We start from the raw sequence: 22,898 nt of genomic DNA on the forward strand, positions 1-22,898 counted from the left end.
CATATGGAATTGCCAATATGGTCATACCGAAGATCATTAAGCTATTGGATTTTGAATTTTAGGACACATTTAAGTATAAAAAATAAAAATATTTGATGAAAGATTGAATTAGGCTTTACCATAGAAACACATTAAATAAGATTAATGCATGCCAAAACATATAGTATAAAATAAATAATCAAAAGGAAGTATGTTTTGAAGTGTCTGTTCTATATCTGAGACAAGAACGCTCAGGATGACCCATATACGTTTGACGTGGAAATGCCCCATACACTTGCATACATTTTTCGGTGCGGAAGTCCGACATCCGCCGATGCGCTGGCTTGTAAATGTTTTATTTATTTAAATGAGATTGATGGGATTATTTGTATTATGCTAATTATATTTATATGAATCTAGTGGAATATGTGACAAGTCAAATAGAAAGTAGCATATCTAGGGTTTTGCGTGACGAATTAATTGTATCTGACAGTGATTCTGAAAAGTAGGCCTAAAGCATCCTGTACAATTTTTGACAAGTGCTACAAAAGAGGGATTTTACACCTGTAACAAAGTAACAGTTACTTTAACACATCTTAAAAAACTAGAAACGGTAGTTGGCACAGTGTTATTGGTCAGTAAAAACCCTACTGCAGCTGAAATAGGCCTAGTTTGTGAAATGTATCTTTAAGCAAAAGGGAAGCCACTTCTATAAGGCAAATATACAGATACATAATTACAACAAATTGCATCTATTGCCACAAACTACTCACATTATCAAATATAACAAAAACAAATATAACACAAAAAACAAGTCCAGCATGTGATAACCAGTGGGAAAGGACAAAGACATTAACAGTGCAACAAAAAAACAAATAGGGTTGAAAGAGCTGTCTCACTCTGCCTTCTGTGATATCATGGAGTGCTTTCACCTTGCTGTTTAAAAAAACAACATTTATTTTAAAAATGTCTCCATCTCAGCTGTTATCCACTTCTACACGGCAGGCATACGTCACAACTAATAGACATCAAGTGCTTTCTGCCTGTTTGTCGTCTGTCTTTCACAGCAGAGTACATCTAGTCACCAAACAAAATAATAATGCACACAAAAATATACTTCAACTACCCATTACTGATAAATCAGTAGGCATTATGGTTAATCTCCAGACTTTCATTGTAGAAGCAATGGGTGAGGTGGGGCTAGGGGGTTCAAATATCATTTCAGCAAAAATAAAACAAAACTCTTTGTTTTCATTGCAAAACGTTTTCCATTTGAATTTTTTAAAAACGTTTAAGTCAAATGGAAAACGTTTTGCAATGAAAACAAAGAGTTTATATTGGACAAATTCAGGTAGGTCCCTCCTAGTTCCATTAAATTAGCTCCCGTTTGGTTCTTAAACGGTTTCTGTTGCAAGACGTAATGAATACACCCCTGGCTGAAACCACAGCCATAGATGAAATTACATGTTACATTTGTATCCAGGTGCGGTTTTGGACAACAAAAATTCTTCCTCTTTGTCTGGTACGGAAATTGTAATTTCCGCTCCTGAGTGGCGCAAGCGGTCTAAGGCGCTGCATCTCAGTGCAAGAGGCATCACTACAGTCCCTGGTTCGAATCCAGTCTATCACATCCGGTCGTGATTAGGTGTCCCATAGAGCAGCGCACAATTAGCCCAATGTCGTCTGGGGTAGGCAGTCATTGTAAATAAAAATTTGTTCTTAACTGACTTGCCTAGTTACATAAAGGTTTTTTTTTTTTTTATTATGTCTCGCAGAGAAATTGTAAGCTCTGCTAGTAAGGTGCTAGAGTTCAAGCAGACAGGTCTGGAGGTCATTTATGATATAAGAGCCCTAAAAACCCCACAAGGTACTGATGGACTCCAGACATCCTCTTTATCAGGAATTTTAGCTACTCTGCTCGAGGAGACGTTACAGAAAACCAAAGGAATAGAGCCAAAATATCCTTTGTCCAAGCGGTAGTAAGGTTCCTGAATGTTTAAACCACAAGTAGGAGCATCGGGCTGGCCTATCAGTGGAGGCTGCTGAGGGGAGGACGGCTCATAATAATGACTGGAACGGAGTCAATGGAATGACTGATACCATTCCACCTATTCCGCTCCAGCCATTACCACGAGCTCATCCTCCCCATTTAAGGTGCCACCAACCTCCTGTGTGGCCTATATCTAACATTGTAGTTGACAGTGTGTTCTGTTGTCTATAGTGTATGGAAGATCACTGATCACTCATGAACTGTACTTTTCTACCTGTATTGTCTGTATACTGTATGTACTTTGTCTATTGTTGATTATATGTTTATGTATGCACAGAGCGACAACCAAAATTTCCCCACGGGGATAATAAAGTCATTATCTGATCTATCTTCTCCTCATTCTCTTCCATCTCTCACTCTCCTCAGCTGAACTTGTCCTGGATGTTAATGAACCTGGGGTTGGACTTGGCTCGTTTGGCTGGAGAGGAAAAAGAGTAACTGTTAGCCACCACACAACATTCAGTCTAAAACCGTTGCTTCACCATTATTCCACGCGTCAAATAAACAGCGTAATGTATCGCTCTTCGACTCCCTGGCCTAGATCATTAGTAGGCTTAAACCCACTATTTACAAGGACACCATTAAACCTCTCCTCCCCACTCCCAACCCTTAAGAAAAACTACCTCACCCCTCCTTTACAAGTCCACATTATTTGGGACACTCCTACCTCCCCTATGATACAATCTCTATAAACCAGGAGCATGCATTCAAGAGACACCCTGGCTTCCACATATACTTCACTTGAAAAATCTGTGACCACCCCTCCCCAGCATACATCCTCCCACCCCCACACACCCCCCTCCAACCAACCCGTCAAAGAATCTCTCCGTGCAACAATGGGTGAATTAAGCTGGTTACTCACGGTGTATGAGCTTGCGTTTCTTTTGTTCCGAGTGAAGGAAGCTGCTCAAGTAGAAGATGATGGGCAGAAAGAGCATGAAGCTGGACACGGCGATGACAGGAACAGTCTCCGCCCGGGGGAAAGAACAATTGAAATCCTTGCTCCATAGTATACGGGTCATATTCATCTGAAACAAGACAGGATCCCCCCCACAATCAACACAACAACACAGGAGCTTAAATAAATACAAAAGAGGACACAGTCTCTCTCGTCTATTTGAGTCTCTCTCTTTTCTATCCATCTGACTCCCTTGCTCCATGTCTGGCCTTCTGTCCCTAGTGCCCTTCTAATTTCTACTTCACCTCCTTTGAAACTCACGGGCACTACCAGAACTGGGGTACGTCCCAATAATCTCACCTTGTGCACCCGTTCACTACTCCCCACAAGTTTAAAAGCATTGGATTGATGTTGGCATGGGCTAGATGAGAGTTTCCATACCAGTCATTTCCTTTCAAATCCATGTAGGGAAGTGAACAAGTGCACACTTCGGGAGAAAGAGAGAATTGGGATGCAACCCTGGTGACATCTCTCTCCATTTCTTTCTCAATGGCTGCGTTTACACAGGCAGCCCAATTCGGATCTTTCGCTCAATTATTGGCAAAAGATCTGATTAGTCAAAGGACTAACTAGTGGCAGAAAAAAATCTGAATTAGGCTGCCTGTGTAAACGCAGCATAAGAGTCCCCTAGGGGGTGCTGTTTCCCATCTTCCACATTTCTATTAGTAGTGCTCTCACTGAGGTGGGGAGCATTGCTAAACTTTACATCCTCAAATGTATTCTGCACTAGTGCGAAAACATAATTCTAAAAGCGGTCCTCTGTAGCTCAGTTGGTAGAGCATGGCACTTGCAAAGCCAGGATAGTGGGTTCACTTCCCAGGACCACCCATATGTAAAATGTATGCACGCATGCCTTTAAAAAAGCTTTTTTCCATTTTTACTCTGAAAAATGGCATTTAATACAATATTGCCACAAATAGCATGAAAGGCTTTGTGTGGCACAGGGTCATATTAATCTGAAAACAAGATCTCCTAACCATCAACATAGGAGAGGCATTTCCTTGTTTTTCATTGTTTTGTCCCTGTCTCTTTTCCTACCGTGTCAGACAATGTTTGAGTACCATATGCGTCAAAAGTGTTGCATCTTATGCATACTGCCTTGTTGCAAGTCAGACATATTTTTTTAGTGCCAACCTCTGTTTGGCACTCCACCCATGCAAAAGTTGATTGGCAACATGTCACTAGTTTCCATCTAGACTATCATACCCCAGCCCTTTTCATCATCTTTCTGAGGAGAACTTTACCAGGCACATGGGAAGCCTTCCAAGGCGAACATGAATGACAAAGCGCAAGATGTAACGATAACCTGTGGCTGTGAAATACATACAGAGTCCTCGATGTCGATGCAGAGGGTGTGATTCTTCTCCATGCGGCTGTACAGCTCATTCAGTCCTCTGTATGTGGCCTTACATTCCGTACAAAGCTCTGAGTGGTTACCCTGCTAAATCACACAAAGTGGAAACAGTTCAGTTATAAACTACATATCAGAACTCAACTTTATACTCCCCTATCCCTCCCTAGCGGCTTTAGATGGATTTTAGTCCCGACTAGATTTTAAAATCTCTTTGACCTACAATAGGGACCCACCTTCTGGTACTTCTCGAAGCAGCTGAGGGACTGGTTCAGAGTTTCCATGAAGTAAAGGGTGTCATTGGTCAGGCTGTAGTGTCTCAGGCTTACACAACCTTAGAGACAGGGAGTCATCAGTCAGAAATCATGAACCATGGAAGGGTTAAAGATCAAACTTATATATATTCTGCCTCCTGGCTTTCACATAGCAATTATTTTCATAGCTTCGATCACAAAGGAAAGGAGGCAAGGAAAGGAAGTAAAAAAACGTATTGAGCCACGGCAAATAGCAAAGCTAATGATATATACAGGAGTATCAGCATATAACAAATTGTGTTGATAATACTAAGCAGTCCACCTACGGTTACATTCTGAAGCGGTCCAGATGTCCTCCAGGTTACTGTAGAGCAGGAACACCAACATCAGCCTATCAGAACGCAGTAGGCTGTCTCTGCAGCTCACATTCCCTGGGCCCATCTGGAAACAGACACACAAGCAGTCTCACCAAGGGTGTTCAAGATCCCACGTGTTTAGGCCTACTGGTTAGAATATATCTTACACTGAGGATTTAGTGGAAACAGCTTGAAGTGCTAAGAAACTGAAATAGGTGGCAAAACAGTGCCATTAGGCCAAAGCACACCTAGAGATGATTTGATCTCAATTATGGCAACAGTAAGGCATGGCTTGTGTCCTCCTAGTCACTGAGCATGTTTATTTATAATTAGTTTTCTATTAATTGTTTCCTGAATAACTAGTCTTGTGATTTTCAATTTCCCCTACTATCCACTGGCATAGGCTACTAGCAACAGTCACAAGACATGACGCATGTGACCACGGCACACCAATTAGCCCACAGCACAGGGCAAAAACATGGCGATGCATAATCTAAATAAAAACTGAATGACAAACTCAGAGAGAAAACGACGGAAAAACACAAATGTTTTCACGCTACCTGGTCTGATATGTTTTTGTAGATTTCCATAAGGTTGCCGTAGGTGCCATAACAGTTTTGGCACACTTTGACAGGGCGCGCGGCGGACACCAAACAATTAACATACGTTGAATATCGTTGCCCAAAGATAGCCAGCAGCGCGACGCAGTAATTGCTGACCTCCAGATCTTCTGGAAACGCCGACAACAGGTTGAGAGAGAACTGTGAACGGAGACTGGAGTGAAACACGGACGACTGAGGCACCACTGCCACGGCGAGTTGCCTCAAGCCGCTTGCGCTCTGCTCTGAACCAGGGATGGTGGTGTTCACAGCGACAACAGACGTTTGAGCATTGGCGTAATATGTCAACGCTATCAATAACACACCCACCTGAACAATAAACATGTTTGTGAAATAGGAAAGTTTTAAGAAGCACCTTCCAAAGCTCACACACAATAACAGTCCATCACTTCCTGTTCCAGTCTGCTTACTACTGTGGTCATGTGATAATGAGGATCTCGAGAGAACTGGGCGGGTGGGGGGTGGGGCTTTACTGTGCTGATTCAGAATGTTATTCCGAAACCAGTTATTTTTACAACATACTCGATGAAGCAATGTTAACTGATTGTAGAACTGTAATTGTATCATTTTGCAGTGAACACATGCATGTGCTATACTGTAGCGAACTTTGTAACCCCCTCTCTGGCTCTCAGATTAGTTTCTCTGCTGTACTAAATAAGGTCAATGTCAAGGTGGCTATTTGGAGATCAGAGAAGACATGATCACCTTTAGTGGCCCCTTACGGGATTGGAGAATGATTCTGCTCCTCTCAAAACACAAACACCAACACAACACACACTTACACACAAAATGCACCGGCATCCAGCAAGTCACCTGTTTTTCCTCATATTGGATAGTTTGGACAATTTAATGTTAATTTAATGCCTCAAATTAGTGAAATATTATAATGTTCATTTAGACAAAATAAATAACTAATATATATGTATAGTATATGCATAAAAAGTGTGTGTGTGTGTGTGAGAGAGAGAGAGAGAGAGAGAGAGAGAGAGAGAGAGGGGAAGCCAGTTAATGACGGAGTGTGTGAAGATGAGTGTGACCCTGCGTGTTGAAGAGGAGAGCGGCAATATGGAGATATGTGCACCTCCTGATCCCATATCGCCGCCTCCTCATTATTTAGGCCTGCCGCCGCCGCGCGTTTTGACACTATGCAATTTTCAAATGTGCGCATGGCACGACGCAAATAATCACGGAGTCAAGGTAAATTATCTGGGCTCAAATTCTGATTGTGATAATTGTCAAAAAACCCTCGAATCAAGCCACTGCAGTCAATGGTCTTTAATGCGAAATTAGTGGCTCTTGATAACTTGCAGTCCGCAGCAATTTCGCAGTCATCAGAGCCTAATGGAAATAAGGGGGAGAGAATGCGTGGCATTAAGGCCTATTCTAATGTCTGCTCAGAAGTCTGGCGATAATATGTCGTTTTTATGTGGATTCTGGCCTCCGGAGCACCTTCTGCTCATCATAAACCGTGTTCATTTAATTGTTCAGATGTTCATCCCTTTAGTGATTTTGAAAGGAAAGTGACTTGAATGGTTTATCATGTGTAGTAGGCTAGTAGATAGTAATCTCACCCCCCAAAATCCTGGACAATATTTGCAATGGCTCTGCAACGCCTGGATGCTACACTGTAACGATATTAATAATATACATGTATTTACCATTCACTATAAAACCATTGTGCATCAAAAGTAGCCAACGCTTTCCAGACTTTTTCTGAGCATTTATTTTTTCATTGTCATATTCAGGAAAGGACCTCAACTAAAATCGGAATACCATTAGCCTAAGAGTTGAGTAGCCTAATGTCTAAATCTCCCCGAATCCCCCTCCCTAATTAGCCTACAATAGTAGGTATGAAATATTTTCATGCAATATACAGCCAAAATATTAGGCCTAACTGGTAGTAGTAGACTACATGATCTGTGCAAGTGCGCGTGAGTGTCCTTCTGTTTCCTTCTTACCTTGACTGCACCACAGCAGATCTGTCAGGTTCATTGCTATATACTGTATATATAATTATAACTTTTTTTGTACATTTCCAACATCCCATCCTAATTAAAGATGTTCCGGCTCTTCTGGCATTAGCCAGAATTGCCAGTAGGCCAATCCACCCATGGCAGCAGCTCTGGAGAGATGAGATGACTCAAGTGATGATAAAGTGAAGTCATGTGAATAACTGATGGTTAATAACTGATAAGTAGTAATGGACAGTCACTACCACCTTGGAACTTTTATTCATTGGTTTATTCTGTTGTTACAGCATTCAACCCACATAATGCATAGTGCATTTAATGTTTAAAAATCACTCAGCACTTTACACACAGACAAAAATTGCTTGGACCTTGCAGGGGTCTGCGAAACTATGCTATGCCACTGGTCTGTGCGTGTCTGCGCGCATGCGTGTGTCTGTTTGTGTGCCTTCATTTCACTGCTGAAGGAAATTCATTATTTAGTGTTGGTAGGTATTATAAAGCTGGTTAGGCTACAGACACACCTTCTGTCTCATATTGTTTGTGAACTTGACCACACGATCTATATTAATGAATGGAAATGAGTCAATGATCACAGTTCTGTTCTGTTGTTATTGGTCATAAACGTTAGGAAATGCCTAACTGAAGAATGTTATTGATATGTTTTTGTGATGGAAAATGATATACTTAAGCTAAGCATAACGATAACTGCTATCATCATTAAGCTATATCTGTTCTAGGGTCATAGCCTTGTCAACAATTACACATTTCTCATAATTGTGTTTATTGTGCACTAAACGACCCCTCCCCTCCCATGCTAATGATTATAATTTATACCAAGGACTTTATTTGTGGTCTTTAGGATCATAGCCGTGTCAACAATTCCATATTTCTCATAATTCCATATTTTTCAATGTTGTGCTTATTGTGCACTAAACGCCCCCCCTCCTGTTCCTTCCCTATACTAGACAGGTCTCTGCGCCTCAAAAGTGTATGGCCCACATGGAACCTTATTCCCTATACAGTGCACTACTTTTGACCAAAACCCTATGGGTCCTGATCAAAAGTTTTGCACTAAATAGGGAATAGGGTCCCATTTTGGACGTTTTTGGACTGACGGCCCGGAGGCACTAACCGCATGAAGAACCTGATCAGGGAAACCAAATTAATCTATCACTCCAATGTTTAATTACTATATTGTAATTATTTCGCCACTATGGCCTATTTATTTCCTTACCTTCCTTATCCTACCTCATTTGCACACACTGTATATAGACTTTTTCTATTGTATTATTGACTGTATGTTTGTTTATTCCATATGTAACTCTGTGTTGTTGTTAGTGTCGCACCTCTTTGCTTTATCTTGGCCAGGTCGCAGTTGTAAATTAGAACTTGTTCTCAACTAGCCTACCTGGTTAAATAAAGGTGAAATATATATATTTTTAATAATAAACTCACTCGCTGGGCTAAAGAGACTGAGATTCAGAAGCGAATAAACATTGATAAAACAACTAAAATACACAGTCCCCGAATGTACCTTTATTGTAATACATGATGACTTGTGTTTAGTAAAAAAGCACTGTATAAAGTCTAGGAGATTACTATTGCCTTATGTGTTATTAAAGCCAATCTAAGAACTTGTTAGGCTATATTGCATGACTGTCCGTTAATTCCGTAGCGAATTGAAAGGATGGAACCCACTGAAGGGGTTCATTAGCATGTGATAGATACCGAATCCGGCTCCACGAGCACAAAAATCCCTAATTAGGCTCGCAGTGTCTCCCATCGCCTCAAGGGCTCATCAGTAAGGTGATGAGGCAGGAGGAGAACCGCCTCGTGATTCCATGTTCGATAAGAAAACATTAGTAAGCCTATAAGACCACGACAGTATCATCTTATTCTTAAACGGATAAAAATGTATATAGCGTAGGCCAATTAATTGATTAACCTTAAAATCCTTAATATAAATGACAGAAAATACACACAAGCTAAGAGGACTGCATGCATAAATGTGATTTATCTTTTTGAAATGTATTACGCTACATAGCCTTTAGCGCTATGTTTGCCCTTCTAAATCGGCCTGTTGCAGTATGTTGAACTAAGCAACTTCAGGAAATTTTCTAAACTCCATTTTTTTCAAATCTTTCAAGGAATTTTTGGGATTATAATTGTTGGCTGGTGATGGGGAGTAGTGAATTACATGTAGCCCTGTTCAACTAGAAAGTAATAACATTTTGGTGTAGCTAGGTGGTAGATGAACTTAATTCAAATATTGGTAGTGTTTTTAGTAGTTAATTACGTTTTTGCATATAATGGCGTACATCAAATAATGGGTAAAGTAGACAATATTTGCTATCTTTTTCAGATAGGCACCAGACCTGCCTAATTTTGACTTGAAACATATTTGTTGTGTTTAATAGGTTAAATGACACATTATGTTAACATCTGACACCAGAGTGATATGTTCTTGCAATGTGTGGTCTATAACATTTTCGATTTAGGTATGATCCTTTTTCACGAAGTAGTGTGCTACTTTTTCAAAATAACTTTAGTTATGTAAATGACATGTTTCTTACGGGTAGCTTTATTGTATCTTAACTATCTTAACTGCATCGTAATTGGTAGTTTGGTAAACGATATTTTCAGAGTAGCTTCCCCAACACCTTTTGTAACCGATAACAATAGGCCTATCAAATATCCTACACGGTATGGGGTTGGTATGAATTTGACAGTATTTTACAGACTAGTGAAATTCTGTATTTCATTTTTACAATACATATACTGTAATATAAATACGGTATCAAAGCAAGTACTGTGTAATGACACACAGTACAAAACCATAAAATGTACTGTATTATACTGCAAGTAAAGTAAATACTACCATAATCAGAATGAGTTAATGCAATTATTTTGGGGGAGGGGGTTGTATTTTACTATAATTACAAGGGATTGGTGCAAGCAACTTAATACAGTATATTAATGAAAATACATGTTTCTATATCACCTGCACTTCTAGAGGCCTTCACAAAGGCTTCCAAACTGGCAGCAACCAAAGGGCAAAACAGATCCAAAGGACATGGCAAAATGCTCAACCATTTAAGGTTTAAGGCTTGTTGCCACTCCAATCTGTCCCCCCTATAAATTGATGGGACACTATAACCACATAGGAGTTAATTTGATGCAGCATTCTTCCTCACTGGCGCAACAAATATAGCCTCTTACAAGGCACGCCTCAAAATATGTTAATGACCCAGAAACAACAATAACATGCACCCACTAGTGGTCAAAAGGTTTGTGGCACAGTATGGTATTGTATTATGTGGGGTGAAAGGTACCATTTGAAAAACAGTCATTTTCCCCCAACGCACCATCATTTACAGTGTGCTGCAGTAACACCTTTGAGATTTGTTTTTACTGTTGATAATACCTCAAATGATCGTATACAGTTTTCCGTTACAGTTTAGGCCTACTTATAGGCATATGATATTAGTCATAATAACTACTTATTCATGTCGAGTTATAAATAGAAAGCTAGGCCAATATGATATAAGACAGATATTTTGAAAACACTTAGGCTAGATCTGATGTAGTAGTTTATGAAAAATGATTGCGTAAAAAATGTAAGATTTTTGCATAAACCAACATGAATTTGTTGCAAGGAAATCTGGGAGAGTGGATGCAATAAGGGGTTAAACTTAAACCGGTTTAGCAGTAACCTTGGCTCTTGCAAGCAAGGGGAGAAAATAGCTGTAAAGTTATGCAGAAGTTATTCTTCATCCTTCGGGCCGTCCCTAATCCTCCAAAACCCCATTCTTTCATTGGAGAACTGTGCCTCTTTTCTTGTTTGTCGCTCTCTATACAACATAAAGTCAGTCTGCATTTAATGGTTATGTCGGGATGTGAGAGGGATTTTGCAAATGCGAGGCCCCCTTTCACCGAAATATTGCCCTCTTCATCGTGTGAGTCTACCAACCCAGCGCGACCCCATATTCTTCCCTGGGCGTCTGACTCGACTCACAAACTAGCCTGATTTTCACTAGATCGCTGGGAAATGCAGGGAGTTGATAATAGAGATTTCGCTTTCATTTTTTACGCTTGACTTGGTTATTGTTGCTTTTCTCTTTCCCCGTGATTCCCTTTCCAGGGATTAGCCCTGACTTCGCCCACTGGCGGCCAAAGTGTCCCGAAACCCGCGATGACAATTGATGCTGATCAAGGCGAGGCTATTCGGCGCTATTCTGCGCTCTAAAGAAGTGATCTGAGCGGGAGAGAGAACCATCAAGTTGGGGCTCAATGAAGGCGTTCAGAGGACTGACGTGCACTTTCACTTTCTGGAGAAAAAGACGGATGCTCCCAAACTGCTTCCCAAGACCGCAGGGACTGAACTGCCAACAGATTAATTGCCATTCACTGACTATTTCCAAAGTTAGAATAGACTGTGCCAAACCGATTAAGAGTTTTGGTTATGGTTATCTGAGTGGGTGCAGAATAAGCCTAGTTTCCTTTTAGCCCCAAAACTGCTGGCCAATATGAATTTGAAAAGGAGTGAAGTACAGCCAGTAGGAAGCCCTTATACCTCTACAGAGGCTGCTGCTGATATGAATATTATCCTCCTCGTCATAATTGCAAAGCATCTGGATCGATTTGGTCACTAATGATCAACAGGTGTAGGCCTATATGCCTATACCCCAAACTGCCTTTGGGTAGGCCTAAATGTCACACTGTATGTTAGCAGCATAACATCCACTCCATGGTGATGGAAACTTCCTTCACCATGGAGTGGAGTTTAGTCCGCTAACTGCCTGTGTGTAAATAGGCAACATAAACAGGAAAATGTGGTTTGAATATTTTAGTCTATTGGTCGCAGTTCACACAAGATAGCTCTTTGTTTTGCAGTGTCTTCCCATTCAGACATCTCGGTGCATGGCTCTGAGAGAAGTTAATCTTTGTTGACGGTGTGTTGTGCGCTCTTCCGTCGACTGGGTTGGTTGGCTCTCTCGGGGAGCCCAAGTTGTCTGAGCACATAGACGGGATAATTAACAAACATGCAGCCAGCAGAAGCGACACAAAAGCTGCTTTGACTTCCTCACTGCTGGTCGCCTCTAGGGATGGGCCTGGCGCGGAGAGCGCTCTGCTCCCCCAGCTCGCCGCGACCACTTCTCATCGCTCCCGCGAACTGGGAGGCAGAGACGTCTTGTTTCATAACAAGACACGAAGCTGACTTCTTTCAGCTTCAGTGAACTGAACATAAACCCCGGCTGACAACCTCCAGTGCCCAAACAGAAGGAAGGGCGAGCGGGCGAGGGAGAGAGGGAGAAAGGGAGAGGGAGAGAGAGAGAGAGAGAGAGGTTTCTGGGTATGGAGGCGCACTAGTAATAACGTTGTTATGCCATGAAGTATAGGCCTATTGGCCCCAGTCTGTCATTTTACAGGTGGTCATTTCGTCATATTATAAAGAGAAAAATAACGACTTAACTAACCCCTAAAACCATTGAGATACATTTAAATAGTGAATTCCCCCATCTGTTTTTTGCCCGTAATTCATTTTCTCACCAGTTGTTTACGCACGGCCTGTTCAACGAAAAGATTTAGGGCCAAACACTGCGGTTAATGGTTTTCTAGCTTTTGGCCGGAACAGTGTAACTTGGTATCACTTAAAAAGAGAGCCCCTCTATACCACCTTGTTAGTGACTAACTCTGAACTTTTTTCACTTTGAAGAGGAGTTTTGTGCGAGTCTCTTCTCATTCACTGCGCGCTGTTCTTTGTGGCCCGCCTCCCCCGCCTCTCAGCGCTCACTCGGTTACACCAATTAAAGTACGACGTGCTGTAAATGTAATGGCCCGAGGAGTGATTGTTTTTGACAAGCAACAAAACACACAGGCCTAGACCCTCCCCTCCGATTAGTCCATGGTGGGGGTTGGGTGAGGGGTTCACGTCACTCCGACCCCTGCGAGACGGCGGGAGAGGGGTGTGTGAGAGTGAGGAGGAACTATCCTCATCATGGTTAAACGGGATGTCTGTGGATTTCAGTGATAGAGAGGAGTTGTTGACTTTGCTGACTTGGTGTTCAGCTCAGGTTCATGACCTGATAAAATCATACACATATCATCATCCTCATCACCATCTTCATTGCATGGCTCAAACTAAGCCTGTCTGTCCTGAATGTGTGTATGATTTCAGGTGTTGCTCCTGACAAGATGCAAAGCAGGCAATGTAACCCAACTGGTTCAAATATCATGTGGTATGGAATAGGTAACCTGCAATCTGAACTGTTAAATGGTCAAATTGTGTGAAAATGTTCCACATTCAGGTTGCTCTGAATAATACAAAATCACAAATGTTTTGATAGTGTAAAGGATGTGAACTAGCTAGTGTGGAGGATGTGAACTAGCTAGTGTGGAGGATGTGAACTAGCTAGTGTGGAGGATGGGAACTAGATAGTGTAGAGGATGTGAACTAGATCGTGTAGAGGATGTGAACTAGCTAGTGTAGAGGATGTGAACTAGCTAGTGTGGAGGATGTGAACTAGCTAGTGTGGAGGATGGGAACTAGATAGTGTAGAGGATGTGAACTAGCTAGTGTGGAGGATGTGAACTAGATAATGTAGAGGATGTGAACTAGCTAGTGTGGAGGATGTGAACCTGATAGAGTAGAGGATGTGAACTAGCTAGTGTAGAGGATGTGAACTAGCTAGTGTGGAGGATGTGAACTAGATAATGTAGAGGATGTGAACTAGCTAGTGTGGAGGATGTGAACCTGATAGAGTAGAGGATGTGAACTAGCTAGTGTAGAGGATGTGAACTAGCTAGTGTGGAGGATGGGCACTAGATCGTGTAGAGGATGTGAACTAGCTAGTGTAGAGGATGTGAACTAGCTAGTGTGGAGGATGTGAACTACATAGTGTAGAGGATGTGAACTAGCTAGTGTGGAGGATGTGAACCTGATAGAGTAGAGGATGTGAACTAGCTAGTGTAGAGGATGTGAACTAGCTAGTGTGGAGGATGGGAACTAGATCGTGTAGAGGATGTGAACTAGCTAGTGTGGAGGATGTGAACCTGATAGAGTAGAGGATGTGAACTAGCTAGTGTAGAGGATGTGAACTAGCTAGTGTGGAGGATGGGAACTAGATAGTGTAGAGGATGTGAACTAGATCGTGTAGAGGATGTGAACTAGCTAGTGTAGAGGATGTGAACTAGCTAGTGTGGAGGATGTGAACTAGCTAGTGTGGAGGATGGGAACTAGATAGTGTAGAGGATGTGAACTAGCTAGTGTGGAGGATGTGAACCTGATAGAGTAGAGGATGTGAACTAGCTAGTGTAGAGGATGTGAACTAGCTAGTGTGGAGGATGGGAACTAGATCGTGTAGAGGATGTGAACTAGCTAGTGTGGAGGATGGGAACTAGATAGTGTAGAGGATGTGAACTAGCTAGTGTGGAAGATGTGAACTAGATAGTGTAGAGGATGTGAACTAGCTAGTGTGGAGGATGTGAACCTGATAGAGTAGAGGATGTGAACTAGCTAGTGTAGAGGATGTGAACTAGCTAGTGTGGAGGATGGGCACTAGATCGTGTAGAGGATGTGAACTAGCTAGTGTAGAGGATGTGAACTAGCTAGTGTGGAGGATGTGAACTACATAGTGTAGAGGATGTGAACTAGCTAGTGTGGAGGATGTGAACCTGATAGAGTAGAGGATGTGAACTAGCTAGTGTAGAGGATGTGAACTAGCTAGTGTGGAGGATGGGAACTAGATCGTGTAGAGGATGTGAACTAGCTAGTGTGGAGGATGTGAACCTGATAGAGTAGAGGATGTGAACTAGCTAGTGTAGAGGATGTGAACTAGCTAGTGTGGAGGATGTGAACTAGCTAGTGTGGAGGATGTGAACTAGCTAGTGTGGAGGATGTGAACTAACTAGTGTGGAGGATGTGAAGGATGTGAACCTGATTGTCACGTCCTGACCTTAGTTCCTTTTGTATGTTTCTATTTGAGGTTGGTCAGGGCGTGAGTTGGGGTGGGCATTCTATGTTTTGTTCTTGTGTTTATATTTCTATGTGTTTGGCCTGGTATGGTTCCCAATCAGAGGCAGCTGTCAATCGTTGTCTCTGATTGAGAACCATACTTAGGTAGCCTGTTTTCCCAATCTTGTTTGTGGGTGGTTATTTTCCGTTTCAGTGTTGTTCACCATTCGGGACTGTTTCGGTTTTTCTTTATTCGCTTGTTCGTTTGTTTCCTGTGTTCAGTGTAATTCATATGACAAACACTTACCACGCTGCATATTGGTCTGATATTTCCTACTCCTCCTCAGAAGAGGAAGACGACAACCGTTACACTGATAGTGTAGAGGATGTGAACTAGCTAGTGTAGAGGATGTGAACTAGCTAGTGTGGAGGATGGGAACTAGATAGTGTAGAGGTTGTGAACTAGCTAGTGTAGAGGATGTGAACTAGCTAGTGTAGAGGATGTGAACTAGCTAGTGTGGAGGATGGGAACTAGATAGTGTAGAGGATGCGAACTAGATAGTGTGGGGATGTAGAGGATGTGAACTAGCTAGTTTAGAGGATGTGAACTAGCTAGTGTGGAGGATGGGAACTAGATAGTGTAGAGGATGCGAACTAGCTAGTGTAGAGGATGTGAACTAGCTAGTGTGGGGATGTAGAGGATGTGAACTAGCTAGTGTGGAGGATGGGATCTAGATAGTGTGGAGGATGTGAACTAGATAGTGTGGGGATGTAGAGGATGTGAACTAGCTAGTGTGGAGGATGGGATCTAGATAGTGTAGAGGATGTGAACTCGCTAGTGTGGGGATGTAGAGGATGTGAACTAGCTAGTGTGGAGGATGGGATCTAGATAGTGTAGAGGATGTGAACTCGCTAGTGTGGAGGATGTGAGCTAGCTAGTGTGGAGGATGGGATCTAGATAGTGTAGAGGATGTGAACTCGCTAGTGTGGAGGATGTGAACTAGATAGAGTAGAGGATGTAGAGGATGTGAACTAGCTAGTGTGGAGAATGTGAACTAGATAGTGTGGAGGATGTGAACTAGCTAGTGTGGAGGATGTGAACTAGCTAGTGTGGAGGATGTGAACTAGATAGTGTGGAGGATGTGGAGGATGTGCACTATCTAGTGTGGAGGATGTAAACTAGATAGTGTGGAGGATGTGAACCTGATAGAGTAGAGGATGTGAACTAGCTAGTGTAGAGGATGTGAACTAGATAGTGTGGAGGATGTTACTACAGTTACTACTCAATTAGTATTTGGTAGCATTGCCTTTAAATTGTTTAACTTGGGTCAAACGTTTCGGGTAGCCTTCCACAAGCTTCCCACAATAGGCAGGGTGAATTTTGACCCATTCCTCCTGGCAGAGCTGGTGTAACTGAGTCATGTTTGTAGACCTCCTTGCTCGCACACACTTTTTCAGTTCTGCCCAGAAATTGTCTATGGGATTGAGGTCAGGGCTTTGTGATGGCCACTCCAATACCTTGACTTTGTTGTCCTTAAGCCATTTTGCCACAACTTTGGAAGTATGCTTGGGGTCATTGTCTGTTTGGAAGACCCATTTGCGACCAAGCTTTAACTTCCTGACTGATGTCTTGAGATGTTGCTTCAATATATCCACATAATTTTCCTACCTCATGTTGCCATCTATTTTGTGAAGTGCACCAGTCCCTCCTGCAGCAAAGCACTCCAAACAACATGATGCTGCCATCCCCGTGCTTCACGGTTGGGGTGGTGTTCTTCGGCTTGCAAGCCTCTGCCTTTTTCATTCAAACATAACGATGGTCATTATGGCCTAACAGTTCTATTTTTGTTTCATCCGACCAGGGGACATTTTTCCAAAAAGTATGATCTTTGTCCCCCCATGTGCAGTTGCAAACCGTGGTCTAGCTTTTTGGCTTTTTATACCCTACATTACTCATCTCATATGTAAATACTGTACTCGATACCATCTACTGCATCTTGCCTATGCCGTTTTGTACCATCACTCATTCATATATCTTTATGTACATATTCTTCATCTCTTTACACTTGTGTGTATAAGGTAGTTGTTGTGAAAATGTTAGGTTAGATTACTCGTTGGTTATTACTGCATTGTCGGAACTAGAAGCACAAGCATTTCACTACACTCACATTAACATCTGCTAACCATGTGTATGTGACAAATAAAATTTGATTTGATTTGGTTTTGGAGCAGTGGCTTCTTCCTTGCTGAGCGGACTTTCAGAGTATGTCGATATAGGACTCATTTTACTGTGGATATAGATACTTTTGTACCTGTTTCCTCCAGCATCTTCACAAGGTCCTTTGCTGTTGTTCTGGGATTGATTTGCACTTTTCGCACCAAAGTACGTTCTTCTCTTGGAGACAAGAATGGTATGACGGCTGCGTGGTCCTATGGTGTTTATACCTGCGTACTATTGTTTGTACAGATGAACGTGGTACCTTCAGGCATTTGGAGATTCTTCCCAAGCATGAACCAGACTTGTGGAGGTCTAAAAAAAAAATCGTTTTTTTTTCTGATGTTTTCTGATGTGTTTATACTTGCATACTATTGTTTGTACAGATGAATGTGGTACCTTCAGGTGTTTGGTTCATCATTGGGAGCAATTCCCAGACAAGGATGAACCAGACTTGTGGAGGTCTACAATTTTTTTGGTCTTGGCTGATTTCTTTTGATTTTCCCATGATGTCAAGCAAACAGGCCCTGAGTTTGAAGGTAGGCCTTCAAATACATCCACAGGTACACCTCCAATTGACTCAAATGATGTCAATTAGCCTATCAGAAGCTACTAAAGCCATGACATAATTTTCTGGAATTTTCCAAGCTGTTTAAAGGCACAGTCAACTTAGTGTATGTAAACTTCTGACCCACTGGAATTGTGATACAGTGAATTATAAGTGAAATAATCTGTCTGTAAACAATTTTTGGGAAAATTACTTGTGTCTTGGACAAAGTAGACTTGCAAAAACTATAGGTTGTTCACAAGAAATTTGTGGAGTGGTTGAAAATGACTCCAACCTAAGTGTATTTAAACTTCCGACTTCAACTGTAGCTAGTGTGGGTGATGTAAACTAGCTAGTGTGGAGGATGTGAACTAGCTAGTGTGGAGGATGTGAACTAGCTAGTGTGGAGAATGTGAACTAGATAGTGTGAAAGATGTGAACTAGGTAGTTTGGTGGATGTGAACTAGCTAGTGTGGAGGATGTGAACTAGCTAGTTTGGAAGATGTGAACTACATAGTGTAGACGATGTCAACTAGCTAGTGTGGAGGATGTGAACTAGATAGTGTGGAGGATGTGAACTAGATAGTGTAGAGGATGTGAACTAGATAGTGTGGAGGATGTGAAATAGATAGTGTGAAAGATGTGAACTAGCTAGTGTATTTAAACTTCCGACTTCAACTGTAGCTAGTGTGGGTGATGTAAACTAGCTAGTGTGGAGGATGTGAACTAGCTAGTGTGGAGGATGTGAACTAGCTAGTGTGGAGAATGTGAACTAGATAGTGTGAAAGATGTGAACTAGGTAGTTTGGTGGATGTGAACTAGCTAGTGTGGAGGATGTGAACTAGCTAGTTTGGAAGATGTGAACTACATAGTGTAGACGATGTCAACTAGCTAGTGTGGAGGATGTGAACTAGATAGTGTGGAGGATGTGAACTAGATAGTGTAGAGGATGTGAACTAGATAGTGTGGAGGATGTGAAATAGATAGTGTGGATGATGTGAACTAGATAGTGTGGAGGATGTGAACTAGCTAGTTTGGAAGATGTGAACTACATAGTGTAGAGGATGTCAACTAGAAAGTGTGGAGGATGTGAACTAGCTAGTGTGGAGGATGTGAACTAGCTAGTTTGGAAGATGTGAACTAGATAGTGTAGAGGATGTGAACTAGCTAGTGTGGAGGATGTGAACCTGATAGAGTAGAGGATGTGAACTAGCTAGTGTAGAGGATGTGAACTAGCTAGTGTGGAGGATGGGAACTAGATCGTGTAGAGGATGTGAACTAGCTAGTGTAGAGGATGTGAACTAGATAGTGTGGAGGATGTGAACTGGATAGTGTAGAGGATGTGAACTAGATAGTGTGGAGGATGTGAACTAGCTAGTGTGGAGGATGTGAACTAGCTAGTTTGGAAGATGTGAACTACATAGTGTAGAGGATGTGAACTAGCTAGTGTGGAGGATGTGAACTAGATAGTGTGAAAGATGTGAACTAGATAGTGTGGAGGATGTGAACTAGATAGTGTGGAGGATGTGAACTAGCTAGTTTGGAAGATGTGAACTACATAGTGTAGAGGATGTCAACTAGAAAGTGTGGAGGATGTGAACTAGCTAGTGTGGAGGATGTGAACTAGCTAGTTTGGAAGATGTGAACTACATAGTGTAGACAATGTCAACTAGCTAGTGTGGAGGATGTGAACTAGATAGTGTGGAGGATGTGAACTAGATAGTGTAGAGGATGTGAACTAGATAGTGTGGAGGATGTGAACTAGCTAGTTTGGAAGATGTGAACTACATAGTGTAGAGGATGTGAACTAGCTAGTGTGGAGGATGTGAACTAGATAGTGTGGAGGATGTGAACTAGATAGTGTAGAGGATGTGAACTAGATAGTGTAGAGGATGTCAACTAGAAAGTGTGGAGGATGTGAACTAGCTAGTTTGGAAGATGTGAACTAGATAGTGTAGAGGATGTGAACTAGCTAGTGTGGAGGATGTGAACTAGCCACATAAGAAAACTGTTCTGATGTTCATGCAGTCAACTAAAATGATTCCTGTGCAAAATCAAAAGATACTTAACTGCATGTTAATTCAAACATGTTTTATTGCTGCAGGATAAATGTTAATTTGGACTTAACTAAGCATAAGGGTTTATCATTTGACTAAATAAGACTGTGGAGAAAGACAGAACAATGTATTGAAAGCAAGCATACCTCCTGTGTGTGAATTTACGCACTCATTTGTTAACTTACATGAGTATTTGACTCCCCTGAATTCTGCAGTTAATTAGATATCGAGGAGTTATCCGTAAAACAGGTGATGCTCTGGTTTGTCAAAAGGTATTGGTGGTGTAGGGTGTGTGCGTAGGAAAGCCTCTCCCATTTCTGCAAAAGAAAAGGACTTAGACCAGATGCAGGCAGCAATGTTAACTTTGAGTGGCCCCTGTGGCTTGAGCGTGGTATGCTTCCCTCTGCCCCTCACACACCCTTGCCGCTGCCTCCTCCCCTCAAGTCCCCAGGTTGCCTTTGCATGACATCATCTTTAAAGTATGCCCCCCATACCCATGTGAATCTGAGCTGTCACAATCAGAGGCTCCCCCCATTAAACTGTACCGCACTGGAAACCCATACGTTTCTTCTTTTTCTTCTCCTTTTTCCCCTTCTTCTCTCTCTCCTCCAACCCCACCAATCTCCTCCCTTTTTTCTTCTTCTCGTTCTTTTTTAACCCCCAGAAAAGGCATTGTTTGAGGAAGGGCTTGATCAAAAAACTGTTGCCCGCCAACTGCGGGGCTTTCTGTAAATTCAATAAGGCCACCTTAAAGATTTTCCTAATTAATGGATGACATCTTTGGCTGGAGGAGAGGCGAGGCATTCTGCTCCGGCTCTCTCTTTGTTAACCTCCTAATTAACTTTCGTAGGTCACTCAGGTCCCAGCAACCTGAGAGTGAAGAGCCCCCATTGAGGAGGGAGTTGTAAACTTACTTTTTTCCCTCTCGGCACTTAAAAGGGGGAAAGCGACTATAGGGAACAGAAAATATCCTATTTAAGTCCTTTGTGAGTGAACTGCCTGCACATGTTCCAATAAAGGAAGTCTTCTAAATAAGCTGCCGTGTTGCTCTCCTCCACTCCCCCTCACCTCCCTCCCCCCATCTCTCCTCTCTCTCTCTTTACCGCACCTCTCTCTCAGGCCACCACAGAAAGGTTATGAATGATAGTTCTGGGTTGAGGCAGGGGGGTAAGGACTGAAGGACAGCATCTGTGTATTGTTTGATTGTTCGTATCTGAAACTTTGGTGGTGGGATTTAAGGATGGGAAAGAGACTGCACTGACTTGAACAATAAGAAGGGATCTTTAGAAAGAAAAACGGAAGAAAAAAAATGACCTCTTTGCCTGCATAATTGTTTTGGATTTTCAAAATGACACTGCATTGTAAAATTCCAATCTTTAAAAAAAAAACGTTACTGTACCACTGATTAGTTAGTAGGTAACTTAAAAGAGGGACTACTTTTTGTTCTCTCCATCAGTGAGAATCTGGTCAAGGTAAGGGCTGTTTGATGCTGTAATATTGAAAAATGTATAGTTCACACACCTATAGCATAGTTCGAGGTGCATGGCTGGAAAATATATATATTTTAAAAAGAATATACTCCAGCACACTGGTATTTCTAGAACACTCCACACGCAAGTCAAAGGACCTTGTTTGTGAGTATTCAAGAATACTAGTGTGACAGAGTTTCTTCTCTTTCAGAACCTGTCACATCCCCAGCAATAGTAGGAACACCAAGAGTAGAAACACCAGGAGTAGAAACACCAGGAGTAGGAACACCAGGAGTAGGAACACCATGAGTAAGAACACCAAGAGTAGAAACACCAGGAGTAGAAACACCAAGAGTAGGAACACCAAGAGTAGAAACACCAGGAGTAGAAACACCAGGAGTAGAAACACCAGGAGTAGAAACACCAAGAGTAGGAACACCAGGAGTAGGAACACCAGGAGTAGGAACACCAAGAGTAGAAACACCAGGAGTAGAAACACCAGGAGTAGGAACACCAGGAGTAGGAACACCAAGAGTAGAAACACCAGGAGTATGAACACCAGGAGTAGGAACACCAGGAGTAGGAACACCAAGAGTAGGAACACCAGGAGTAGGAACACCAGGAGTAGGAACACCAGGAGTAGGAACACCATGAGTAGGAACACCAAGAGTAGAAACACCAGGAGTAGAAACACCAAGAGTAGGAACACCAAGAGTAGAAACACCAGGAGTAGAAACAGCAGGAGTAGAAACACCAAGAGTAGGAACACCAGGAGTAGGAACACCAGGAGTAGGAACACCAAGAGTAGAAACACCAGGAGTAGAAACACCAGGAGTAGGAACACCAGGAGTAGGAACACCAAGAGTAGAAACACCAGGAGTATGAACACCAGGAGTAGGAACACCAGGAGTAGGAACACCAAGAGTAGGAACACCAGGAGTAGGAACACCAAGAGTAGGAACACCAAGAGTAGGAACACCAGGAGTAGGAACACCAGGAGTAGGAACACCAAGAGTAGAAACAGCAGTCTGCTCTGTATTAAGACACACTAAGTGACTGTGAGGGTCTTGATGACAGCTCCGATGTCGTAGGGTTACATGGAGTTAATGACAGGCAGG

The 22,898-nt window shown here is 42.2% G+C and overlaps 1 protein-coding gene across 3 annotated transcripts; it reads right to left on the reverse strand.

Annotated features, from left to right (window-relative positions):
• Positions 1-319: 319 nt before the first annotated feature.
• On the reverse strand, positions 320-5,987 carry ostm1 (osteoclastogenesis associated transmembrane protein 1). Of its 3 annotated transcripts, XM_029678806.2 has the most exons (7): positions 5,878-5,973; positions 5,509-5,709; positions 4,919-5,033; positions 4,575-4,672; positions 4,315-4,428; positions 2,892-3,057; positions 320-2,447 (listed from the first exon to the last, which is right to left on the reverse strand). In XM_029678806.2, the coding sequence occupies exons 1-7, from the start codon at positions 5,890-5,892 to the stop codon at positions 2,392-2,394; spliced, it is 765 nt and encodes a 254-aa protein (XP_029534666.1). In that variant the 5' UTR covers positions 5,893-5,973; the 3' UTR covers positions 320-2,391. The 3 variants fall into 3 exon arrangements, with proteins under 3 accessions (XP_029534666.1, XP_029534665.1, XP_029534664.1); XM_029678805.2 differs by having other exon boundaries at positions 4,315-4,425; positions 5,509-5,987; XM_029678804.2 differs by having other exon boundaries at positions 5,509-5,987.
• Positions 5,988-22,898: the final 16,911 nt, after the last annotated feature.

The sequence above is a fragment of the Oncorhynchus nerka genome, linkage group LG13 (assembly GCF_034236695.1).
Source record: "Oncorhynchus nerka isolate Pitt River linkage group LG13, Oner_Uvic_2.0, whole genome shotgun sequence".
NCBI lineage: Eukaryota > Metazoa > Chordata > Actinopteri > Salmoniformes > Salmonidae > Oncorhynchus > Oncorhynchus nerka.

Bases quoted from the DNA above. Each gene is read 5' to 3' on its own strand.
- ostm1 (XM_029678804.2), bottom strand. From the start codon at position 5,892: ATGTTTATTGTTCAGGTGGGTGTGTTATTGATAGCGTTGACATATTAC. The intron at 4,673-4,918 runs GTAGGTGGACTG...CCTGTCTCTAAG, and splicing joins GACCGCTTCAGAATGTAACC to GTTGTGTAAGCCTGAGACAC. The intron at 3,058-4,314 runs GTATGTATTTCA...GTCTTGTTTCAG, and splicing joins GCATCGACATCGAGGACTCT to ATGAATATGACCCGTATACT.